The following is a 25,990-nucleotide window of genomic DNA, read 5'->3' as shown; positions in this document are numbered from 1 at the left end:
TCGGCTCACTGCAACCTCCGCCTCCTGGATTCAAGTGATTCTCCTGCCTCAGCCTCCCAAGTAGCTGGGATTATAGGCATGTGCCACCATGCCCAGCTAATTTTGTATTTTTAGTAGAGATGGGGTTTTACCATGTTGGTCAGGCTGGTCTTGAACTCCTGACCTCAAGTTGTCCACCTGCCTCAGCTTCCCAAAGTGCTGGGATTACAGGCGTGAGCCACTGCGCCCCGCCACATCAGTCTAATTTTCAGGGTCCCAGCCAATGAACCTAATATGGGTGGAGGAAAAAGTTAAATATTCTTCCCCTACAAGTCCAAGACTACTTTTTAATTCTTCACTCAAGATTCTGGTTCTATCCCTCATTCCACCACACCCTGGCAAGTCACCTGCCAAAGTTGTTCTTTAAGCCTGAACATAGAGATAGTGCCAAAGTCCTCTTAGTCCCCACAGGGATGGAAGTCTTCAACGCTTTGAGACCTCAAAGTATCTCAAGGGCAGGATCTTGCAGATACACACACTAGCACTTCTGATCACTGCAGTAATTTCTTTAGCAAACAGAGCCTCAAATCTCAGTATCTCAACACACTTTGCTTCTCACTCGTGTAACATCCAATGTTTCAGGGACCACTGCTGTCAGTTCTGTGGACAACCTTAGCCAGTCGGCCAATGGAGAAAGAGCCCCCAGGTGCCATTCATGGAAGCTGGACCAGGCCTAGAAATAGCTCGTATCACTTCCACTCCCATTCCACCAGGCAGAGGGCAGTCACTTGGCCCTCAGCTCTTTCCTTACCTTGACTCAGCTCACCTAACCATGACTCAGGCCTTTCCTAACCATGATTCAGTTCTTGTCTAACCATGACTCAGCCCTTTTCTATACATTAGTCAAGCTTAGTCCCACCACAACAGCACTTGTTAGAAATTTCTAATCCAAGTCGTCTATGCCAGTAATTCCGAAGGTTGCTTAAACTGAAGTCCTAAATAGTAGCCAGGCCCAGATTCGGTCTCTGGTAGAGCAGACCAACAGATCGCCCTGATGTAACCTTCTTTCCCATTCCTGAAGCACTTCAGCTGCACATCTGTAGAAATTGAGGTTAAAAATTCAGAGCCAACTTAAGATTTCACAAGGGAGGGTTAAGGTTCTTCAAATTAATGAACTCACAAAGACCACAGGAGCCTGGTGGACTGCCTGAAATATGCAAGCTACAAACAAACATTCTCCCTCAAATTGCAGTTCTGACTCCAGAGGGTCACTTGCATCCTGCCCTTGTGGTTAATTCCAAGCACCGCAATGGCTTCGGCATGACTGACCTTGCTCTTTACACCATGAGTCCAGCGGCTGAGCAGTCACTGGGAAAATGAACTCTTGGCTCAACTCTAAAGCGGTGATTTTAATGCCAGATGCAAATGAGGACTGTCCGTTGTCCAAAAATATCAGTGGTAACTTCAGTAAGTCTCAGTGCCCGCATGGTCCAATCTGGCCCTGGAGTCTAAGCCAAAGAAGCATAGCCTAGCAACCAAAAAAGAAACTTGCAAAGGCACCCTAATCTCTACTTGCATGTCCTTAAGAACATTTAAAAGGGCTCTAGTGACACTTCTTAAAATGCCCCCTCCTCTCTCCATCCTCTCCCACTTACTTCAGCCTCTCCCATCCTGGGTGGTACCTCTCCTCCCAGTCCTGCACACACCACCCTCAAATCCTGCACTATTTGTGTCTCATCACTCCAGGGGAGAAAGCAGGAGGAGCCCCTTTGCTGGGAATTGTCCTTCTCCTATCCTGATCATTTTTCCTGGACAAAATCTCAAAGAAGTGCTAGCAAATAAAATTCACAACACTACTCCCTCTGTCATCTTACTTCTTTAAAAAAATTATGGAAAGTATACATAACATAAATGTACCATCTTACCTATTTTTAAGTGTACAGCTCTGTGGCATTAAGTACATTCACATTGTTGTGCAACCATCACCACTGTCCATCTACAGAACTTTTCATCTTCCTCAACTAAAAACACTCTGCCCATTAAACACAAATTCCCCATTACCCCATTCCTCAGCTCCTGGCAACTGCCATCCTACTTTCTGTCTCCATGAAGCTGACTACTTTAGGTGCCTCAAGTGAGTGGCATCGTTCAGTATTCGTCCTTTTGTGACTGGCTTATTTCATTCAGCATAATGTCCTCAAGGTTCACCCATGTTATAGCATGTGCCAGTATTTCCTTCCCTTTGAAAGCTGAGTAATATTCCATTGTGTAGATATACCACATTTTTGTTTACCCACTCACCCCTCTATCAACACCTGGGATGTTTCTACATCCTGGCTATTATAAATAGTGCTGCTATGAACATGGATATACAAATATCTGAGTCCCTGCTTTCAATTATTTTGGGTGTGTATCAATAAGTAGAGTTCCTGAATCATATTTTTTAATTGTTTGAGAAACTACCGTACTGTTTTCCATAGCAGATGCACCATTTTGCATCCTTACCAGCAGTGCACAAGGGTTCCCATCTCTCTACATTCTCGCCAACATTTGTTATTTCTAGTTTTGAAAGTGGTCATCCTGGCTGGGTACCGTGGCTCACGCCAGTAATCCCAGTACTTTGGGAGGCCAAGGAGGGTGGATCACCTGAGGTCAGGAGTTCCAGACCAGCATGGCCAACATGGTGAAACCCTATCTCTACTAAAAATACAAAAAATTAGCCAGGCGTAATGGCAAACGCCTGTAATCCCAGCTACTTGGGAGGCTGAGGCAGGAGAACTGCTTGAACCCGGGAGGCAGAGGTTGTAGTAAGCTGAGAACACACCATTGCACTCTAGCCTGGGTGACAGAGCAAGACTCCGTCTAAAAAAAAAAAAGAAAGAAAGAAAAGAAAAGAAATGAAACGGAAGTGGTCATCCTAATGAGTGTGATTAGTCATCCCCTTTAACCCTCACAATGACCCTAGATACTATTATCCCCATTTTCCAGATGAGAAAACAGAGCAGGGGATATTAGGTAAGCGTATCAGTCTATTCTCACGCTGCTAATAAAGACATACCAGAGTCTGGGTATAAAGGAAAAGAGGTTTAATGGACTCACAGTTCCACATTGCTGGGGAGGCCTCACAATCATGGCATGAGGCAAAGAGGAGTAAAGTCATCTCTTACATGGTGGCAGGCCAGAGAGAGCTTCTGCAGGGGAACTCCTCTTTATAAAACCATTAGATCTCATGAGACTTATTCACTATCACCAGAACAGCACACGAAAGAACTGCCCCCATAATTCAATTACCTCCCACCAGGTCCCTCCCATGACACGTGGGAATTATTGGAGCTAGTTGAGATTTGGGTGGGGACAGGCCAAACCATATCAGTAAGTCACTCAAGGACAGTGGTGGACAAGCAAGATTTGAATGCAGGTTTAACTGCAGAGCCAATCTCGTCCACCACTGTCCTTGAGTGACTTACTGATACGATTTGGCTGTATCCCCACCCAAATCTCATCTAGCTCCAATAATGCCCACGTGTCATGGGAGGGACCTGGTGGGAGGTAATTGAATTATGGGGGCAGTTCTTTCGTGTGCTGTTCTGGTGATAGTAAATCTCAAGAGATCTGATGGTTTTATAAAGACGAGTCATGCTTGTCCCCGCTTCTCATGGGTGGCATCTGGTGATGGACTCAGCCTTCATCATGGAGATGAAGGGCCCCTGCAGGTGGTAAACAGGACCTTGAGGGCCACTGTACAGGAGACTGTGGTGGGAGCCCTTCCCTGGTTCTCAGCCTGCGATTTCCTTGGCTTGTTCCAACCAGAGCAGGGGCCTTGTTCCAGCGGCACTGGCTGCAGATGGTACCTGTTCTCCTTGCCTCTCCTGCAGATGGTACCTGTTCTCCTTGCCTCTCCTGCACCTCTGAGTGCAGGCTGTTTATGAACAGGCAGCACACAGGCTCTAAGAGCTTTTAAGGACTCACAGTTACAGAGGAGGCATCAAATCAAGGCCTAGTTTCCATTTACGATTCTATTCCCCCTCCTGTTTTCGGGGAGGGTTTTGTTGGTTTCTAACAAACCTAATAAAGGGTCAGGCTGACTCAGAATTGCACGACTGGACTAAGAGCCCCACCGTAAGGCAATGAGGCATGGCACTGCATTCCAAGCCCGTCATGAGGCGCTCCTTGGCCATGAGGAACAGAAACACCGAGAGAACAAGAGAAACTCCTTCTGCTGTTGTCATATTGAAGCTGTGAAAGAATGACAGGGCAGTGGGCTTTGGACTGACACCAATATCACCAATATCTTGTGCACGTTTGCACCTGCCAACCTGGAAGGGAGGTCTGTTTCGGAATCCCCTTGCAGGCAGGGGCCTGGGAAGGTACTCACCAGCCACCTCAAGGAAGGACACTCTTACAGGACACTTACTTTCCCAGCCAGAACGATGAAGGGGACTCTGGGCCTGCATTTGAAAGGTCATGGCTGGAAACCCTGCAAGGGGAGCTGCTTTGCTTGCTCAGCCCTCTTGCTTTCCAGCCCAAAAGGCAATCAGGCACAGCCCTGCGTTTTGTTGGTCTCTGTCTAGTTCCAAAGTAAATGTTGGTTCTACATCTCCAAAGGGCTGGTAGAAGCCCATCCCATGCAAAAACATACCTACATATTTTCACCATTTTCTAATGTATTTCAGCCATTATGTAACCTTAGACACAACCCTGGCAGGAAGAACAAGAAAAGTTGAACTTGGTCCCCTGGGGCAACTGGTTTCAGTATGGACTTCCAGCCAAGTCTCAAACACAAACCTCCCGCAGTGGGATCTTATTTTGTTGTTCCCAGGGCAGACAGATCTTCTCGGGAGGATCTAACAAGCACTGGTAGAGAACTTACAGATTTTGCAGGTATAGATGGAGCCTCGCCAGGCCTTAAGGTATGGGAAGTGCACACACTGCACACTTCCATGTGTGTGCATGCCCCCCAGGCATGCATGAGCGTAAAGGTACATGTATACGTGTGTACATATGTGTCTGGTATTTGTGTGTAGGTACAGACACATGCATCTTACGTGTTTATTCACCTCAGTCACTATCTTTAAGCGGTGCACAGAGCAACCACACAGAGGTCAAGGCAGGAACGTTCTCAGGATCACCGGTCCTTGTCCTCTTCTGTTCTCTTAGGCATAACATCTCCTACACACAGTCTTTTGCAGATCCTCTCCAACAATCAGACACAACCTAACTGGCATTCTGCAGGAAATACTCTACTGACACTTAAAGCTAAACCTGTGAGAAGGGGAACTAGTTTCTTAAAGCCTACACTTTTTTGTTTTCCAGGCAACTCAATCAGCCAAGGAATCCAAGCTGAATTTGTGGGACACAAAGCCTTAAAATGAATAGCATGCGACTTTCCTAAGTCTTTTAAGCAGATGGTCTATTTTTTAATAGTATGATGAAAGTGAACCTTGCCAAAAATTTCTGCACTCTTGATGGCTAGATGTAAGCATATTTGATTCCCAAAATTGAAACCTTTCATAAAACCTCTCAAAAAGCAAATAATATGGTCAAAAGCATAATTATAAATACCAAGGTAGCCTCTGACTAACAGATGAATTTGCTAAAGACCGCAAGTTGTCTAATTTGGGACAACAAATATGTAATTAAGCCTTCCCCTTTGTAACCTTCTCAGAGTAGACACCAAAGACATAGCGCGGATAAGCCCAGAATAGGACCCAAAAGTGAGATGGGTCCTAGATAAGGAGAAAGCCACTTCAGAACTTACTCATTTGAAGGAGTCATTTGCCCTCAGAAGCAATGCCTGGAGACTACACTTTTTTTTTTTTTAATTATATTTTATCCATTCTATAGCCATGTTTCATCATAGCTTTAATTTTACATTTTGCTATAGGCTAGTGATATTAATTTTTCAGAAGCTTATTTGCCATCCATGTATCTGTAAAGTATCTGCTCAAGTGGTTTGCCTTTTTATTTATTGATTTATTTTATTTATTTATTTATTTATTTTGAGACAGTGTCTCTCTCTCTCTCTCTCTCTCTCTCTCTGTTGCCCAGGCTGGAGTGCAGTGGCACGATCTCGGCTCACTGCAACCTCCACTTCCCGGGTTCAAGTGATTCTCCTGTCTCAGCCCCCCGAGTAGCTTGGATTACAGGCATCCACCACCACGCCCAGCTAATTTTTTGTTTTTTGTAGAGACAGGGTTTTGCCATGTTGGCCGGGCTGGTCTTGAACTCCTGACCTCAAGTGATGCACCCACCTCGGCCTCCCAAAGTGCCGGGATTACAGGCATGAGCCACGACACTTGGCCTGGAGACTCTACTTCTAACACAGAATCTTAAAGCACAATTGAAATTTGCCTTCTGTCAGCTTACGATGAATAACAATACAGTGGAACAAGCAAATAGGAGAGCCCCAAGAAGCAAAGAAACCCAAGAGGTAGTCTAGCCAGTAAAACTTTATTTGTATCTCAAACATGACTTGCCAGCCTCACCCAGCAAAACTTTTAACACCTCTTTGAAAATTGAAAACCACCCTCACAGAATGAAGACGTAACACCACCACAATAACAAAGAAAATGTTGGCTCACTTGTGACGGAAATTCCCCAGAGGGTTTTACGCACCAACCAGCAAGGATGCCAGGGCTAAGTGAAGGGTTACAGGGTGACTGATGCAGAAGGGAGGAAGTACAGTCAGATGGGTCCATTTTCGTATGTTTGTTTTCATGCACAAAAAGAGGCATTTCTTTCTTACCTAATTGATAACATCACAGGGTTCACAGCTTCTCTTCCTCTTTGACACATTCAGTTAATAAAAACTCAACAGGTCCAGCACACAACACCATCCATTACCCACACCCACTCCCCCTCACCTCTTGCCAGTTCCCCAGCTCCTCTTGGTTTTGTGGCCTCTTGGTGGGCTGGCCTGACACAGATTTCCAAAACCGATGCTTTGTTCCCAAACACCACTGTCCTGGCCAGCAATATCCCCCACCCTCACTTCCTCCACCCACACGCTCTTCCTCACACTAGAAGGGCAGTGGGCAAATCTACCAAGCTCCCCTCAGGCCACCCAAACCTATCAGAGACTGTGGTACCAGTGCCAAGGGTGACTCGAGGAGGGGGTCCTTCCCCCCAAGTTCAGGGAAAGCCATGGGTCTCTCAAGCCACAGCCGCTGGGCCCCAGCGCACAGACCAGACTCCAAGCTCCCCTACAGCATCAACCCGGCCTTCAGCCTGCAACGGAGGAACATCTCCACTTCCTCCTGTAGGATCGCCCCTCCCCTTCACTGGACGAGGAAAAGGGAGGCCATTTCATTAATTAAAAAATATTAGGAGACCAAGCAAGGGGAAAAAAGAAGACTAGCTTGATTTACACTGGCACAAAACCCACCATAGCTCAATTTGGAGGCACAGGTAGGAGAAAACCAAAGTTCCACATCCACTGAGCATCACTCAGATGCCCGCCTGCCCAGCCAGGCTTGGAGAGAAGCGGCTGCTGTCTTCAGCCACTGCCAGAGAGAGGCCCAGAGGGCATGCATCTGGAAGAGAAACGCAAAGGGCAGGCACGACCTCCCGAGGTCTCACCTCCGCCACGTCCCTGTCTTGTCACCTCCCTCTTCTCACCCAGGACAGCACCTATGTCACAACAGCGGCTGGAAAGCAGACAGCTCCAGATGAAGAATTCAACAGAGGAAAGGAGCACATCCCACAAAGAGAAGGTCTGACATGCGCAGAGTGGGGGCCACTCAGTGAGGGGATGGTGGCTTGTTCCAGATCCTCCTGCCTTACAGTGACTTCCTCCAAGGTGGAGATCAGCAGAATTCCAAAGGGGTCATCCTTGCTCTCCTTCCCATTCCAACGAAGCCTAAGAAGCCCATGTCAGTGCCAGGAGGGAGGGAAGGCGGAAGGGTCCTTCTGGTGTGACCCTTTTTTTTTTTTTTTTTTTTTTTTGAGACAGAGTCTCACTCTGTTGCTCAAGCTGGAGTGCAGTGGTGTGATCCCGGCTCACTGCAACCTCCACCTCCCAGGTTCTAGTGATTCTCCTGTCACAGCCTCCTGAGTAGCTGGCATTACAGGTGCCCGCCACCATGCCTAACTAAATTTTGTATTTTTAGTAGAGATGGAGTTTCACCATGTTATTCAGGCTGGTCTCAAACTCTTGACCTCAGGTGATCTGCTCACCTTGGTCTCCCAAAGTGCTGGGATTACAGGCATAAGCCACCACCCCTGGACCCGGTGTGACTTTTTAAAAGCATGCCCATTCATCTGCTCACTCAAGTCCACCCAGTACAGAGGAGTGTGATGAGGCCTCTGCACTGCAGGGCTCAGGAGAATCAGGGCTTTGGAAACGCCAACTTTGCCTACATCACTAGCACCCCTGTGAAGCCTAGAGATACTAAACCTTGTGTTTCATCTTCACCAAAAGATATGAAGGGTCCAGTGGACACTGGTCATCTTGGGCTGTCTGGCATCCATTCTCCCGCCTGGCTAAAGCACAGTGATCCCCTTCGGGAACCTTTACCTTCAACATGCATTCTTCATGGGAGGTGCTGTTGCCTCCCCTATGGAAGCCCAAAGGCCAGAATCTCCCTCACTCCAGTACACGTGGGGTGGGGAGGGGCAGACCACAGGACCCTGGGCTGTTTTGGGGAGATGGAGGTCACTCCCCAGCCATGGTGGCACATGGACCAGACAGGCTTTGCCACTAACTTCTATGTGATGTCAGTGGCCTCCCCACTTCCGGAGCTCCCCCAGGTGCTGCCTGTGTTCCAAGCCAGTCTCCTAGCCTGGTGGCAGCCCCCTTCTGATAGGTGCCCTTGGCTCATTCCTCACAATCAGGAATGCAGACTGGGCAATGGAGACAAATGGGCTGATGCAGAGAAGAGTATTTTTCATGGAAGCCCCAAACCCTCACCGCGCCTCAGAGTTTATTGCAGTGCTTCATTCAAACTGAGCTCTGAAATCTATTTTAAACTATTTTAAAAACACTCATTAAAACACTTAACAAGAACAGGTTACCCTTGGGGGACTCCTGACGGTGGGGTTAGGCCATCAGGAACCTTCTGGAGGGCTGATGACATTCTTCACCTCAATATGTGTTGTGGTTTCAAGAGTAGAGGCATAGGACTGCACAACTAGGTGGATGTACTGGATGCCACTGATTGTACACTTAAAAATGCTTTCTGGTGGCAAATGTTATGTATATTTTACTGCAGTATAAAAAAGCACGATTTAAAACAGAATTCAAGATACTGCTTTAAAATGATTTCAAGAAATACCAGATTAAGCCAAAAAAGAAGAGTATAGGCATAAATTAAAAATTCATCAAGTTTTGCCCTCTTTACATATATGTGAGCTGCACCCTAATTCAAACAACAAAAAAACGCTGTTATATACCAAATTACACTACGCTGGCAACCCAAAGCTTTCCTAGTTATCTCGAGGTACCAGACAGCTCCTTTTCTACAGAACTCAAGACACAGCATCTCAAGCTCAAGCTGGATCCCGAAGTTTCAAGGCAGCTGTTGAAAATCTCTTAGCGTTGGCAAGCATGCATCTATGTGACTCAGATGATTTTTCCATTCTGTGCAATCAAAACAAAATATGAAAAATCAACTGGATATTGGGATGAGAAAATCATAGACATGGAATACAGATAAACGGGTGCCAGCAGTTAGGGAAGCGGAGGGTGGCAGGGGGTGGCTCTCAAGAGGCAGTCCGAGGGGGCATCTCAGCAGCCATGGAACCTTCTGTTCCTGATTGTCATGGTGGATGGACAAAGCTGCCCATGTAATAAGACGTCACAGAACTTTATACGAAAGCATACCAAAAGATGAGTGCATGCAGAAACCAGTAAAACCTGATTAAGAGCTGTAGTCTAGATCACTCTATCAGGTCCATCTATTTCCTGGTTCTGAGAGTGCACTGCAGTTACGTCAGATGTTGCCACTGGACAAAGCTGGGTGATAGGTACAATAGACCTCTCTGTACTCTTTTGGCAATTATCGTGACTGTATAATTATTCAAAATAAAAACATTTTAAAGTCCATAAATAAATTGGATGCTGAGATCAATATACGACTGCCATAACCCCAGTTTTTATATTTTTCTGTTCATCAAATTATCCCATTGTTCTGACTGGTTTAATCATCTGTACAAGCAAAATATGACACATTAAAATAAATGTATACTAATAAAACACCATATAAGTTTAATTTTTTTAAAAAAGAAAAAAGGCACCTCCTCCTTTGGAGAAGCTGAAAATCACTAACGTATTAGAAAGAACACGCAGTGGGGATCAGGAAATGGACTGGTTCTGCCCTCAGCTAACCAGCTGTCACATGAAGAACAATGACTCCACCCGGTCCTGACCATTAAAGGACTTTCTTGTTAAGGAAGTGAGACGTATGCACCTGGGAGGGGATACGAGGACATAAGATGCTCCCTAGTAACATGTGGCAAAGTATCAAATGAATAGTGCTATGGATTGACTTGTGTCCCCACAAAATTCTTATGTAGAAACCGTAACTCCCAATGTGACTATAGGTAGACAGAGGACCTTTACAAAGCCAATTAAGGCTGGCCGGGCACGGTGGCTCACGCCTGTAATCCCAGCACTCTGGGAGGCCGAGGCGGATGGATCATGAGATCAGGAGATCGACACCATCCTGGCAAACACAGTGAAACCCCGTCTCTACTAAAATTACAAAAAAATTAGTTGGGCATGGTGGCAGGCACCTGTAGTCCCACCTACTTGGGAGGCTGAGGCAGGAGAATTGCTTGAACCCAGGAGGCAGAGGTTGCAGTGAGCCAAGATCGTGCCACTGCACTACAGCCTGGACAACAGAGCAAGACTATCTCAACAACAACAACAAAAGCTAATTAAGGTTATATGAGGTCACAGAGGTGGGGCTCTAGGCCAGTATGACTGGTGTCCTTGCAAGGAGGAGAGACAACAGGCAGGTGCACACACAGAGGAAAGGCCACAAGAGGACACAGGAGAAGGCAGCTAGCTACAGCCAAGGGGAGAGGCCTCAGGAGAGGCCAAATCTGCCGACACCTGGATCTAGGACTTCTAGCCTCCAGATCTGTGAGACAACACATTTCTGTTGTTGAAGCCACTCAGTTTGTGTGGCATTTTGTTATGGCAGCCCAAGCAAACCAATAAAAAGTAGTATGGTGATGTGGCTTAGGAAAGGAGAAGATGCTTGATTTGAAGCAGCTGCCTGCTCTTCACCAGGGGCCTGAACACAGGATATAATCACAATTAATGGCATATTCCCATCAAAAGAGAAAACTTTTATATATTCAAAAGAAACTGAAAGCTAGTTGTAAATCCTATGGAAGAAAACCACACCATTGGATATATGGTTTTAACGAACACTGGAATTGGAATCCCTTCACCTGTATGCATGCATTCATTCATTCATTCAGTTCTTCTTCATTTAATCAACCAACCAACAGGAGTGACCAAGCCTCTCAATCCAGTGCCAGGTGCTGAAGGACACACAGCCTGGAGGCCAGAGCTGGGCTCTGTGTTGCTCAGGGGCTTCCAGGGGAGAAGTACAGGCAAGGGCTACACGATTGAGAGATTGTGTCTCCATGGGGCAAGCCAGGAAGCAGGAGGAGCATGGAGCAGAGGCGCCCTGGACAGGGGTACTGTGGCCATGCCTGACCCATGAACCCCGGGAAAGAGCAGCCACTCCTAGAAACAGCACATGCCTGGCAGCCCTGTTGACAGACAGAGGTCAGTCCGCATAAGCCTCCATGGCCCCAACCTGACCTGGGCCTGTGTCAGCCAGCCCTCCAGGGAAGCATACTTCACATGGCCTTTGGCTAGCAATTCCCTCATGGAGACAGCCCCCAAATAACAAAGCAGGAGGAGTTGGCTGGTTGCTTCTTGACACCTTGCTCTCAGATCTGTTTAGAGGACCGATTAAGTGTAATATATTAAAAATCATTTTGTAAACTCTGAAATGTGACATGAATGGTAGCTATCATTAGATTTTGAAGAGTCTTGTGAGTCACCTAATCCAAAATGATCATTTGATGGATTAAGAAACCGGAGTGGAGACACACCCAAAGCCACCCAGCTGGCACGTGGCAGAGCCAGAACAAAGGCTTGGGATTACTCACTGCCGAGGCTCCACAAGAAGCTCTGGTTTTCAACATGTGAATTTCATAACATTATATATTTTTCACACCTATACTGTTTTCTTCGATTTTACAATTCTAAACATACATGATTCACAATTTTGATTCTGGCAATGCAATACTATATTTCGACCTCCTGACGAACAAAGGTTTGTGTTATGGCAGGCAAAACTGGAAACACCCTGGGCATTGTGCCTGTATTAACCAAACACTGTGTTCCTACACTCAAGAATGGTTTCCATTTGAAATCCATGAGAAGTCAAGAGCAAACCAGACATAACTGAGGACAGGAGACAAAGGAAAATGGCAGGTGAAGGGGAAGGTGAGGGAGGGAAAGTTAGAGTGGGAGGGGAAGGTAGAGGGGGAGGGGAGGGTAGAGGGGGCGGAGAAGGTAAAGGGGGAGGGGAGGGGAAGGGGAAAGTAGAGGGGGAGGGGAAGGTGGGGGGAGGGGAAGGTGAGAGAGGGAAAGGGAGAGGAGGAAGGGAAGGGGAAGAAGGAAAGGAGGTTTTCTCAGCACTGTATGCCATTTTCAGTGCTGTCTTTAGTCACTAAAAAGCGAGGAGCCTGGCACCAAGGTAAAGGGTAAAGCTCAATAAAGGTCATTTGCATGCATGAGAACAAACTGCTAAGCTTCCATCTCATGACCACAGCTGTGTAACTTGGTAGGCTGCTTCTCCTGCCTGGGTGACCAAAATGCTCAGAGCCAAATGCAACCCCAACTGCAGACCCCTTCGAACAGCCTGGTGGCTCTTCCCCTTGGTGTCACTCTTCATAGCTTCTTCATCTAATGCCTTCTGCCATAAATAACTTAAAAACATTTCAGGAAAATAGCAAAAGGAAAGTCAAAGACCAGCTTACAAGAAGGAAGGCAACAGAATGTGCAGTGCTTGTTTGAGGACAGCTCCTCCACTGTGATCAAGAAGTCTCCAGATTCTCCCAGGGTGTATCAGCCCCTTAGATTATTATTTCAACTCTAAACTTACCAACAGTGTCACACGGTTCATCTTTGTGTACACAGAAATCTGTCCTAAAAAAAAAAAAAAAAAAAGAAAGCCATTATCAGGTATATGCAGTATCCCCAAGACTGGAAGAAGAAAACACTGTCAATTAACCTCAAGTAGTCATCCTGCAATGTTATTGTTCCAGTGGTCACAGGCCACAGTGAATGATAACAAACAGCAGCGTTTGGCAACAGTAACCCATCCACATTTCCCAGGGGTAGGTCCACTTACCCCACATGAGAATCTTCTTTTACAGATGAACTATTCTATACATAACAGTTGCTGGAAGGACTCCTTTCAGCAGCTGAAAATGTTTTGGAAGATGTTTGCCAAGTCACTGATCAGAGACAATTCTCAGACAATAGCATCCAACTGCAGTGGCTTCCCCAAGCTACTCTACTTGGGCAGCAACTGGTTTTTGATGCTGTAATGACCATGCATCACTTTAACGAGAAGACAACAAAAAGTCATCTCTAAAAACTGTATTCCTCTACTATGCAGCCATAAAAAGGAATGAGGTCATATTCTTTGCAGAGACATGGATGGAGCTGGAGGCCATTATCCTCAGCAAACTAACGCAGGAACAGAAAAGCAAACACTACATGTTCTCACTTGTAAGTGGGAGCTGAATGATGAGAACACATGGACACATGGTTGTACACACACACCAGGGTCAGCCGGGTGAAGGGGGCTCAGGGAGAGGGAGAGCATGAGGAAGAATAGCTAAAGGATGCCAGGCTTAATACCTAGGTGATGGGTTGATCTGTGCTGCAAACCACCACGGCTCATGTTTACCTATGTAAAGAACCTGCACATCCTGCACATGTAACCCAGAACTTAAAAGTTGAAGGATTAAAAAACTGTATTCCTTAAAGCTCCCCAGGATCCCCTGGGTGGGTGGGCATCTGTGGACCAGTGAGACAGCAAAGATGCTTGAAACCTGGTCCAGCTCTGGTTCTGCAGGTACAAGGGGTTCATCTGGCTTCCTGTGGGGAAGTCAGGGGTCTGGGCTCTTCTTTCCTAATGCTGGAGCATTCCTATGGTTCTTTATAAGTTCCATGGTCAGGGGTCGACCACGGAGGGTTGGCTGGGGCAGGACTCAGCCTGAGAGCCCTGTGAGGAGCCACAACCTGGCCCAGACATGGCCCCTCCCAGGCCCCACACCCATCTTCTCTCAGGGCCCAAAGAACGCTTGAGATCCACACATTTCATAACCTCACTCCAAAACCAAGGGAACTTTCAGGGAAATGGAGGATTATCATAAAGAGATGAAAAGGCCTAGTGACTCGATTTTTCCATCAGACTCCATTTTAGAAGATGAAGGAATAGGCGACAGAAGCAACACCGGCAGAGGGGAAACCAAATAAAATTAGGGGCATAGATGTTCTCACTGGCCCAATACCTGTCTAGCCCCAGCCCAATATTCAGCACCCTTCCCAATTCTGGTGTTTTGAGTGGCACACGCGTGCACACGCACACACACACACATTCATACAAAGACCAGGCTGGCCCAGGACCTTGCTCCAGGGTTTCTCAGAGTTGTGAACAGTATATGTTTAAAGCTTTGCCCCATTGCCTCAGCTGGGCAAAGCGAGAAAGGGACCCGGGCCTCAGTCTGACAGAAGAGAAATGAAGCTGCTGGCCAAGGCCAAGGCAGGCGCCATTTTGCAGAGAGCCAGCCCTCTGGCTGAGGAGGACTCCACCTCCTCGCGTTCTACGATCTAATGGCCGCCCTGAGGGGAAACAGGCAGTCTCGAATGACAGACTCCGAGGCACCACCCACTGCTTCACCTGAGGAAGAGGTGTGTTCAGCTCAGGGAGGGAGAGCTACACTCAGAGGCCTGTCTTGAAAAGGTCAGCTGAGTCTGAATCTCTATCCTTCCCATTCAAGGTCCTTTCTCAGAAGAGAAGCAGCAAGCCACCTGCCTGCAGGGGCGGCTTTATCTCCAGGGAACCTGGCTTTGTTCCATTCATTATCAGGGGCATCCACTTTTTATGTCATCCCACTGCCAACTCATGTCAAACCGCCAAGCAGGGACTGTAGCGTTCACTTCAGGAATGAAAAAAGTGAGGGCTAGACTCGGCTCCCAGTCCTGACATCCATTGAAACTCCAAGGTGCATTCCTCGAGGCTGACGTGGATCTGCATGACAGGGCTGGCTTTGTGGGTGTCTGACCCATGCCCTGGGCTAACGCTCTGCTGTCGCGGGGTCCCATGTTTTCATTTTGCAGGGGGCACCACAAGTTACACAGGTCGTCCTGTGCATAACTCACAGCCAGGCATACAGTTGGGACTCAATAAATTATTTCATTAATTGACTGACGTTTCCAGATCCTTTCAAGGGGTCCTGCAAGCTACCCAGCAGCCATGGCCTCACCAGCATTGGAAGCCTGGGAGCATAACACCAAGTTCCACGGATACTTACTGGGACCTCACCACGAGCAAAGCCTGGCAAGAGGGTCCCTTGGCAGAAGGTGAAGGGAAGGGTGTCCCAAGGAGTTAGATGGTATTACGCTGGAGGGGAAGGTCTGGCCAGAGGGATCCTGGTGGTACAGCTTTGGGCCAGCTGTGTCTGCTGTGGCGCCTTTCAGGCACTCTCACCCGGAGCACAGGCCCAGGCTCAAGGAGGAGTTCTTGACTCCAGGGAGGAGTTCTCTGAGTTCTCGGCTTTCTGGGTCAGATGTGGAGCCCAAGGTGAAGCCCTCCTAGGTGCTGAGGCCCCCTGAGCCCTGGCGTCTGTGTGGGCTCCGTGTGGCCCCAGGCCCAGTCCATTCAGGGGTCCTTTCTAGTCCCAGCCACAGCTGCAGAAAACCCAGCTTCCACCGCTTCTGGCTCAGCAGCTCCTGCTGGACATGACGTCATCCTCACATTCTCCACAGCAGCCACTTAGCCACCTGTTTGTCAGGCAATGTCTGGGAGAATACACGGTTCGGCTTGGTTACAGCCCGGAAGGTGAAAAAAGAACCTTAAACGGGAGGAAACCCTCACATTGGCCAGTCCTAGCTCAGGACCTGGAAGCTGTCCCCTGAGCACAGCCAGGCCTGTGCAGCCTCAGCTCGGGTTACAGTGGGAGGAAAGGACAGCTTCTCCAGGGCGGCAGCTGCCTCGCACCCAATCTCCTTGTGAAAACATCAGCCCATTATTATCTCAACCTAGGGAATTGCAGCTCTTTACCTCTAGTCATTAAACAAGGATTCCTGGCCAACTCAGCTTCCTGCCCGACTCCAGAGCTGCCTCCCCCGTCCTTGAAGGAGATCCTCAATTTAACATCTGCGAGGACCCAGAAGACAGGACGTGCACTGATCTGTTCAGTCGAGCAGCTCCACGGCAGCAGGTGAGAGGGACTGTGATTGCTCACGTAGCTTCAAGGCGTCAGCCCAAAATGCAGAAGAAAGCTCAAGCTCCCGGGCTGGCAACAGGTAACAGCTATGCAAGAGGCCAATCACATTCCTCATCCAGAGCCCAGCAGCCTGCAGCTGACGAAACCTTGTTTTCTCTGTCCCTGGATGAAGACACTGCCCATGCCCCCAGCATCCTCACCCAGAACCACTCCCATGCAATTAGGATCCCTCTCCAATGTGTTTAGTTAGAACAGAACTTTTTACTCTGAATTTTTTTTATTGTGCTACATGAACATAAAATTTACTATCTTAACCATTGAGTGTAAAGCTCAGTAATGTTAATTAAATTCACACTGTCACGCAACCATCACCACTATCCACCTCCAAAACTTTTCTGTCATCCCACACTGAAACTCTGCACCCATGAAATAACTCCCCATTCTCCCTTCTCCCCAGCCTCTGGCAACCACCATTCTTTGTCTCTATGAATCCGACTACTGTAAGTACCTCACGTAAGTGGAATCATGCAGTATTTGTCCTTGAGGTTCATCCATGTCGTAGCATGTGTCACAATCTCCTTCCTTTTTAAGGCTGAGTAATATTCCCTTGTGTATATATAGCATATTTGTTTACCCATTCATCCATCGATGGACATATAGGTCACTCCCACCTTTTGGCTGTCATGAATAATGTTGCTATGAACATGAGTGTTCAAATATCAGAGTCTCTGCTTTCAATTATTTTGAATTTCAGTTCTTTTGGGTTCAGAAGTGGGATCATATGATAACTCTAGTTTTGAGTTTTTGAGGAACCATCATCTGGTTTTCTATTGTGGCTGTACCGTTTTACATTCCCACCAATGGTGCACAGAAGAGTTCCAATTTCTCCACATTCTTGCAACACTTGTTATTTTCCATTGTTCTGTGTATTAGTCCATTTTCACACCACTGATAAAGACATACCCAAGAATGGGCAATTTACAAAAGAAAGAGGTTTAATGGGCTTACAGTTCACGTGGCTGGGGAGGCCTCACAATCATGGTGGAAGGTGAAAGGCACATCTCACATGGCAGCAGACGGGAAGAGAGCTTATGTAGGGAAACACCCCCTTATACAATCAGATCTTGTGAGACTTCTTCACGATCCCGAGAACAGCACAAGAAAGACCTGCCCCCATGATGCAATTACCTCCTACCAGGTCCCTCCCACAATATGTGGGAATTCAAGATGAGATTTGGGTGGGGACACAGCAAAACTGTATCATTTTGTTTTACAGTAGCCACTGTAAAAAGTGCGAGGTGTAGAAAAGAACATTTTTACACAAAATATTTCCTCTGTGGTAAGTGAGAAGGGCGAAAAATGAAAAGAAAGTCTAACTCACAGCATCTTTGCACTGAGGGTGCGTCATGACTGCCGAGGTCTCTTTGTAAAAGGGCTAATACAGATGTCTTGTCAACAGTCATCTTGGTGACATTTATTGCCTCTAAAAAAATGCCATTCATCCCCAAATGCAGACTACTTACAAGTGCTTTCTCTGCTCAATGAAAGGAAATAGCAGGAAAGAGAAAACGTCTTCCGATATAGAGAAAATTATCATAAGCTACTAATTTTTTTTAACAAAACACCAGAAATTATAGATTTTCTATAGTATTTATAAAATCTATTTTCAAAGTAGAAACCTTGGGAGTTCAGCTGCATATTCCACAGATGATGTTGTTTAGAGTTCCTCTCTAGGAAAGTCTTTCAGACCAAATATAATTACCATTTGGAAAATCAGCTCCATTTACTTATGATCATGCACAGACACGGTTCCCAAGGACTCCTGCTTGCTCCCCAAATCGAATCCACTCTCAAATCATGGTACCCTTAACCTGAATGCTATGACACCTGGGGTATTCTACAGAAAGTCTCACAGTCCCCAAATGCCATTGCAGAGTGCCTCGAGCAACAGCAGCCTCTGGCCAGTGAGTGTGGGCAGCCACTGCTCTTGGGGAAGGCGCCCAGTGCTCACTGGAGTGGGCAAGTCCAGGTCAAAAGCATGAACCAGGTCATGTTCATCCCTTGGTCCCTGATGCCTGCTACTGCATTAGCCATGATACAGACAATCAGAATTATTAAACAGACTTTTTCTAAAATGTCTCTTCAATAATTCTGATTATCTATGATAGAACTTATATATGGATTATATATTTAATCATATCCTGTAGAAGCAGCAAGTGTTCTCCTTAGGGATTGGCACACTACAAAGCACACTGTTAAATGTGTAACGAAGCATACTGAGGGCTGGCAATCGACGAACCATCCACTGGAGTGAGCAGGCATCTATTTGGTAATGGGTGGTGGCCTTGTGTCTATTGTAGGAATTTTTTTTTTTTTTTTTTTGGAGACAGAGCTTTGCTCTTGTCACCCAGGCTGGAGTGCAATGGCATGATCTCAGCTCACTGTAACCTCTGCCTCCTGGGTTCAAGCAATTCTCCTGCCTCAGCCTCCCAAGTAGCTGGGCAAGTGTGCACCACCAAGCTCAGCTAATTTTTGTATTTTTAGTAGATATGGGGTTTTTTAATGTTGGCCAAGCTGGTCTCAGACTCCTGACCTCAGGTGATCTGCCTGCCTCAGCCTCCCAAAGTGCTGGAATTACAGGCGTGAGCCACCGCGCCTGGCCTATTCTGGGATTTTTGAAAGGAACGAAAACTGTATTGTCCGGTGTCTGGGGCTGGGGTCACAGAACTTCCCCAGATGACTGAGACATCATGGGCTTCAGAGTTTGTAGCACATGGCCTAAGAAATGCAACCAAAAGCCTTTCTTGACTCAAAACCAAATGTTAAGTGAGATTTAACTCTTTGTGGAGGGCCAGGCATGGTGGCTCACACCTGTAATCCTAGTACTTTGGGAGGTCGAGGCGGGCAGATCACCTGAGGTCAGGCATTCCAGACCAGCCTGGCCAACATGGTGAAACCCCCTCTCTAATAAAAATACAAAAATTAGCCAGGTGTGGTGGCACACGTCTGTAATCCCAGCTACTCAGGAGGCTGAGGCAGGAGAATCGCTTGCACCCAGGAGGCAGAGGTTGCAGTGAGCCAAGATTGCATCACACTGCACTCGAGCCTGGGCAACAGAGGAGACTCTGTCTCAAAAAACAAAAAACAAAACAAAAAAACCTTTTTGTGGAGAAACGAACTGCCCCCAAGCTAAAGATATGATAAAATTCTCCCTTCCACAACTTTACGTCCAAATTCACAGAGGAAAAGCAAGCATGCAGTTTGGAAAGTAGTTTCTTTAAATTAAAAAAAGTCGTTAAAATTCAAAGTTGACATATTCTTAGCAACTCTAATAAAAAGCTGGTATTTTTAATCTAATGGATTAAGTTATTAAGGAATATTTCTGTGTTTCTTGTAAAGGGAGAGTTTTGGTATGAACATGTAACACATTTTGTTTACATTATTAAAGTAAAGCAACCAAAGAAAAATCAGTGTTCCTCAAAGAGGGTTGAAACATAAGAAAAAAATGATATAGCCACATCGACATCAACAACACACAATAGTTGTATCCCCCAAAAAGAAATGGTCCAAGTCCTGACCCTCAGTACCTGTGAATGTGACCCTTCGTGGACAAAGGGTCACTGCAGGTGGAATCAAGGTAAGATGCGGTCACACTGGAGTAAGGTGAGCCCAAATCCTATGACTGTCATCTTTATAGCAAGAGGGAAGTCTGGACAGAGAGACACGCAGGGAGAACACCATGTGACAATGGAGGAGGGACAAAGAGGGACACAGCTACATGCCCTGGCATCGTACTTCCCTCAAAGGTAGATACCACCGTTAACCCCCACTTACTAATGAGGAAACCAAAGCCCAGACAGGTGGCCCAAGGTCTGATTTCCAAGCCTGAATCCTTAATAACATGCCTATTTCCTCTCTGAAGGGAAACATCTCTTTCCTTTCGCATGTCAGCTACAGGCCAAATCCTGTCTTACCTGGTCACAAACACAGCAGCATCCACCAGGGGCGGGTCGTCCTTCCCGCCGGGAACCTGGTTATTGCCAAGGTACCGTGCTCCTCCATACTCCTCGTTCTGCCAGTGACAGAAGCTCTCCAGGGACCGCTCACCATGGTGCCCAATGGACAACTTAGCCTAAAAGAAATCGGGACAGTTAGAGACACAAACGCCTGGGAGGCCAGAGTTTACATCCAGACTATGGCAAGGATGTAAAGGTGGAGGCAGTCACTCACTGAGACATCATTTGATGACTCACTGCCCTCGAAGAAAAGCCTAATGCCAGTGGGTATATGGCATAGATCCAGAGAGACCATCAGGGGCCTTATATAGGTGCAAATGAAGACTATGTTGTTTTTTAATAAAGCATCTTATTTTCTGCAAACAGAACAGTATCCCAAACCACACAATGCTCCCTCAGTCTCATGGTGATGGCTTGACTTGGAGGTAACATCAGCGTGTGGGAAGGCGTGCCATTGAAAGACCAGAAAAGAATGCTGCTGTGAACCCAAACTGGGGTCGAAGCTCTAATGTAGTTTCAGAAGGGAAGCCACGATGCCAGAGACCTCGTCATCAAGCTTTTGCACATGTACTAGAGACTCCATACGAGACCCTCCGGGAGTGGAGGGGGATGCATGTGGGCTCACTGCTTAGGGTTCCTTGAGATTCTCAGCAGCCCACCCTCACACCATGCTTCCAGTACTGATGCCGGCTTTCCTCTCACACTGGCAAAGCCACAGAGGGTGACGGACACCAGCAACTCCCTGGAGCCCTGCTTAGCATTCAACAGCAATTGGGAAGCTCCAGGCCAGCCACATTTTCTGCATGCTTGAAAGGTGCCTGTGGGACTTACGGGACGTTGTCGTAGGAGGACAAGCTTGGTCACTTGAATGTTAATTTTAATCCCCAGGCTCTGGTGCTGAAACATATTGTATACCTATCAAGACAGAAAAAAGAAATAAAGATATAAAGATAAAAAATTTTAAAAATACAGTAGTATCCTGAATGGGAACTTGGGACACAGAAAAGAGATTATGTAAAAATAAGGAAATAGAAATAAAGCATAGACTTTAGTTTATAACACTGCATCAGTACTGGTGCATTAATTACAACAAACATGCCATTCTAATATGAGAGGCTCATAATGGGGAAACTATGTATGGCAGTTCTCTGTACTAACTGATCAATTTTTCTGTACATCTTAAATTATTCTAAAATACAAATTCCATTCATAAAAAAATTTAAAAATCAACATTAAAAATATAGGTTGTATTCTTCCAGTACTAAAAAAAAACTAAAGAATAATTACGTGAAATTCAAATGTCAGTGTCCATACATAAAGTCTTATTGGAACGAAAAATACATATGTGAGAAACATAACCCAGATTTTATTTAAAAAGTTGTCCAGGAAAGCCAAAAATGTCCTTAAAAATGGATTTGCCAAAAGAAAAATGTAGATAAGAGAAACCTCTAGAATCATACACATGTGTGCAAACATACATATACAGTATGCTTATGTGTATGTATAAAGCTAAGCTGGAAATAGTTGGTTAAAAAACACACACACACACACATAGGAAAGGTGGTTTTGAAAAAAAGAAAGGCCAGAAGGCTGAAAACTTCCATTCCGGGCTTTCGTGCCTGGGGCTTAAGGGGACCTTCATGAAGGGGCTGGGGGAGACAGATGCCTGCTGCTGAACGCCAGCCTGTGTCACTGCTAACCCTTGCCACATCCCACCAAGGCGGGCATCTCCACCACTCTCAGCTGGGAAACAGGGAAATCAGTTCATTGAGGTAAAGCCACCTGTGTGAGACCCACAGCCAGTCACAATGGTTTGATTCAAACTCAGCCCTGTCCAGCCAAAGGTCTACATTCCTTCTTTATTTCCTCAAGTCCCATTGTAACCAAAGTTTGTTACTGAAATAAACTGCAGTAACAGAAAAGGACCTATCTTTCTTAATTTTGCATATCTTGTTGCAGAACTTAATCGTAAGGACCTCAACATCAAGCAGTCACAGGAAAGCGATTCAAGAGGAAGAGAAGGGAAACCTGGAATAAGGCGAAGGAGTCAAAGTTGACGTGGATGGAAGAAGCCCACTGCAGCTGACAAGCCCCAGGTCATTATGACTCTGCCGAGTTCCTTTTCCGCAACGCGGAGAAAGCAGGATTGCAAGAGGTACGTGAATAGCGTACTAAAGGCGGTGGCGGTTGGAAGGTGTGGAGGGAACAAGAATGAGAATCTTTTGAATATTCTACTTGGTTTTTACCTATAGACATAACCCAGGAGGGAGAATTTTCTAGCAGGAACATTAAAACTTTCTCCAGCTGGTGCTGTGTTCACGCTATCAATACATCAGCAGCAGCAGCAAGCGACGAGCTCGGTAGACAGCATCGCCAGGGTCAACTCAGGCCAAGTGGAGCCGCTCAACACGGCCGCACCCAGCCCACAAGTGCTAGAAGCCAGGCACGCAGTGTTTGAGCATCTCCGTGAAAAAGGAATCAGCTGTGTCACTGCTTGAATTTTACTCTTTGAAAACCATTACAGTTAAAAAAAAAAAAAAAAAAAAAAAAAAAAAAAAAAAAACCAAACCTATCTTTGTGTGACGTAATATTCCTTCACACAAGGAAAAATAGAACACATCCAGTTGTTCTGTTCTCACTTTTGTTATTTTCAAAATCTCCTTTCCTCAAGAACTAGCTGTCATTTTCTTAATATTGGACCATCCACAAGCCAGTTCTGAAGTCATGCATTCATTACCTATCTCCAAGCCTGGGAGAGGAAGGGGGAGGCACCTAACTTGTTCCTGTTTTGATAGTTCCAGAACCATCCAATGGCTGTAATTCAAATCTTCCCTAAAATATTCAGCATCAGAATTGGGTCTAAACTGGTAAATTTCAGCTCAAAACATGAAAATTAGGAAGAATGAAAACCTGAAGTTATGAGGGAGAAAATTCAAGTTGCACAGTGTTCATTGAGATTGCACAGCACAATCTAAACACTGCCTGTCACGTCAACCCCAGTCAAAACCAAAAACATTAAGGAATACTACAGATTTAAAGAAGTAACATGAGAAAGCAATCCTCAGTGATATTCTGATATGCCACAAAAGGAAAGACTGCAAGGAACAGTGCAAGTTTCAGGAAGAACAAAACTGTAGCAACAAGCTCCCCTGTCAAAATCACCCATCTTCTCCTTGGCGGGCTGATGACAGTTCAGAGCCACGTGCACTCCATACACCATTAGCCCAAAGCTCAGTCACCTCCCTTAGAACAAATGCCACTAAAAAGATGGGAGATGGAAGGGGGATGCGAAAGTTTCGTGCTCCAGGGGCCGCGGGGGAGGCAAAAATGGGAAGGTGTTTAATGGGTACAGAGTTTCAGTTTTGCAAGATAAAAAAGCTGTAGAGATTGATTGCACAACAATGTGAACATAAGAATACTGAGCCACACAGTTAAAAATGGCTAAGACGGTAAATTTCATGTTAACTGCATTTTACTACAATTAAAAGTACAAAGTTAACTCATTAAAAAAATAAAGCTTCATGCTCTAAATAATGTTCTTTAGCAAGCCTTGTAAGAAGACATTTCCTCTTGACATGTAACTAGGGCACTGACATCCAAGAGAGCAGGTACCAAAGCCTGAGCACAGCTCAAGCACTTTGTCACCTGCCAGGTGCTGACCACAGGCTCTGACAAAGCTCAGAGCACAGGGCAAGGCGCACATTCAGAATCTCCCTTGAGGTCCTGTGCCAAGCCAGACGAGCCAGAAGAAAATCCAATGACAGCCACAAAACACAAGGCACAAGCCTCAAAGACATGTAACAAAGTCTCTGCTTTTCTTTTCCCATGGAAACTCATGCTCAGGAGAAGTCTTCGAGGCAAGGGCTACATGATGTTTAGGGAGACACCTGGTTGGGGCGGGAACAGCACAGCCAAGCGTCTGGAAATTCTGTCTCCGGCGTCCAGCTCTGGCTGCGTCCCAGCAAGTGTTCAGCCCTGGCTGTGTTTGTCACATTTCCTTGGCAGCCTAGGGGCCTAGCAGGGTGGACCTGCTGCCAGCAGCACACTACGGCTTCTCTGGCTAGGCAATGTGGGGACACAGTAAGGGAGGGGCAGACAGGGACCATAGAAGGAGGCACAAGGAGAGGAGCTGCTCACCACACCAGGCTGGGCTTCACAAGGGCACCACCTGCCTGTATAATCCAAGGTCTCCCTAGAGCCACAACAGGGACTTGTGGGTGACACTCTTAGGTTGCATACACCGCTATTAAGACCCCCAAACAGGAGAAAGCTATGCTCTGTAGCACAGTGTCTGAGTGGGGTCCCCAAAGCAGCAGCACCGACGTTACCTGGGCACTTGTTGGAAACGCACATTCTGGAGTCCACCCCAGCCCCCACTGAATCAGAGACCCTGGGGTTGGGCAGGCCATCTGTGTTGAACAATGCCCCTTCCCCACCCTGCTCCAGGGCCTCCACCCTCACTGGAGTGTGGGAACCAGAGTGCTCTAGCACGATGCTAGTCTTGCTGGTCACCAGAGAGAGGCTTGTTGTCTCTTTCACATGGTAATTTAGTAAAATTGATGTCATTTTCCCTCGAAACAGAACTTGCCTGGAACAGCTCAGGTTTTTCATTCCATTCCACGGTCGTTAAGGAAGCTAAGAACAACCAAAGCTCTGTCAAGCGGCCCCATTTTCCAATTTGGCTGCCCACACCCACGGTTTCTGGTATCAGCACCACCTGTTTCCGTCTGCAATTTGTTCTTTAAAATATTCCTGCTCCTGTGTCACCGCCATCCCAACCAAAGGAGAATCACGTGACATACACAGGAAGCACCACAGCACATCCGGAAAACCCACAACAGTGGGACCAGAGCACCGCTCTGCAGCTTGGGTCAGCTCGGGCGCCCGGCTCGATGGAGGCTTCACCCTCCACACCTACCTGCACAGGTGAGGGGTTTGCCAGGGACACAGAGCCAGGAGCCGAACTCCATTCCCCCAGGTAAGAGGCAGGCAGAAGCATATTTTAAAACACTAACCAGAGCACATCACTCTTCTGCTTAAGCCCATGCAGCAGCTTCCCACTGCCTGGAACAAAGCTGCTTTCCACACCCTGGTGTCCCCGCCTGCAAGGTCGGCCTGTCCGCTTCTCACTGTGCCCCCACCACCCCCCCATCACACACAAGCAACCAGCTATTTCTGTGCTTCTCCAATGCCAGCCTGACCACCACTGGCTGGCTGCTTATGTTGGCTTAACACCTTCCTCTCTAAGACCACCTCACTCCTCTCAGAGAGATGACCCTGAAACCTCTGTCACTGCTGTCACCTGGTTCTCTGCATAGCACTCACCATGCTCTGGTTTTCCTTCTCACTAATGTGCATGTTGAATGCTGCCTGTCATTCCTACTACATGAGCTCTGTGAGGATGAGACCTCTAGTGGTCCCTACTCTATCCCAGGAGAGGACACAAGGGTCCTTAGCATACACTAAGTGTGTCAATTGTTTTTATATTGCTGGTGAAACAAATATAA

General features: G+C 46.7%; 1 protein-coding gene across 3 annotated transcripts in view; it reads right to left on the bottom strand.

The window, feature by feature from the left end:
* The window catches only part of LOC105499264 (ADAM metallopeptidase with thrombospondin type 1 motif 17), a 361,725-nt gene that overhangs the window by 263,325 nt on the left and 72,410 nt on the right, over positions 1-25,990 (bottom strand). For all 3 annotated transcript variants that reach the window (XM_071100557.1, XM_071100559.1, XM_071100558.1), the window contains exons 5-7: positions 21,315-21,398; positions 20,442-20,599; positions 13,110-13,153 (exon numbers count right to left, since the gene is read on the bottom strand). In XM_071100557.1, coding sequence (XP_070956658.1) covers positions 13,110-13,153; positions 20,442-20,599; positions 21,315-21,398 — 286 coding nt within the window. The remainder of the gene's footprint in view (positions 1-13,109; positions 13,154-20,441; positions 20,600-21,314; positions 21,399-25,990) is intronic.

Source organism: Macaca nemestrina, chromosome 7 (assembly GCF_043159975.1).
Source record: "Macaca nemestrina isolate mMacNem1 chromosome 7, mMacNem.hap1, whole genome shotgun sequence".
Classification (NCBI taxonomy): domain Eukaryota; kingdom Metazoa; phylum Chordata; class Mammalia; order Primates; family Cercopithecidae; genus Macaca; species Macaca nemestrina.
This window is presented reverse-complemented; position numbering and strand designations above follow the sequence as displayed.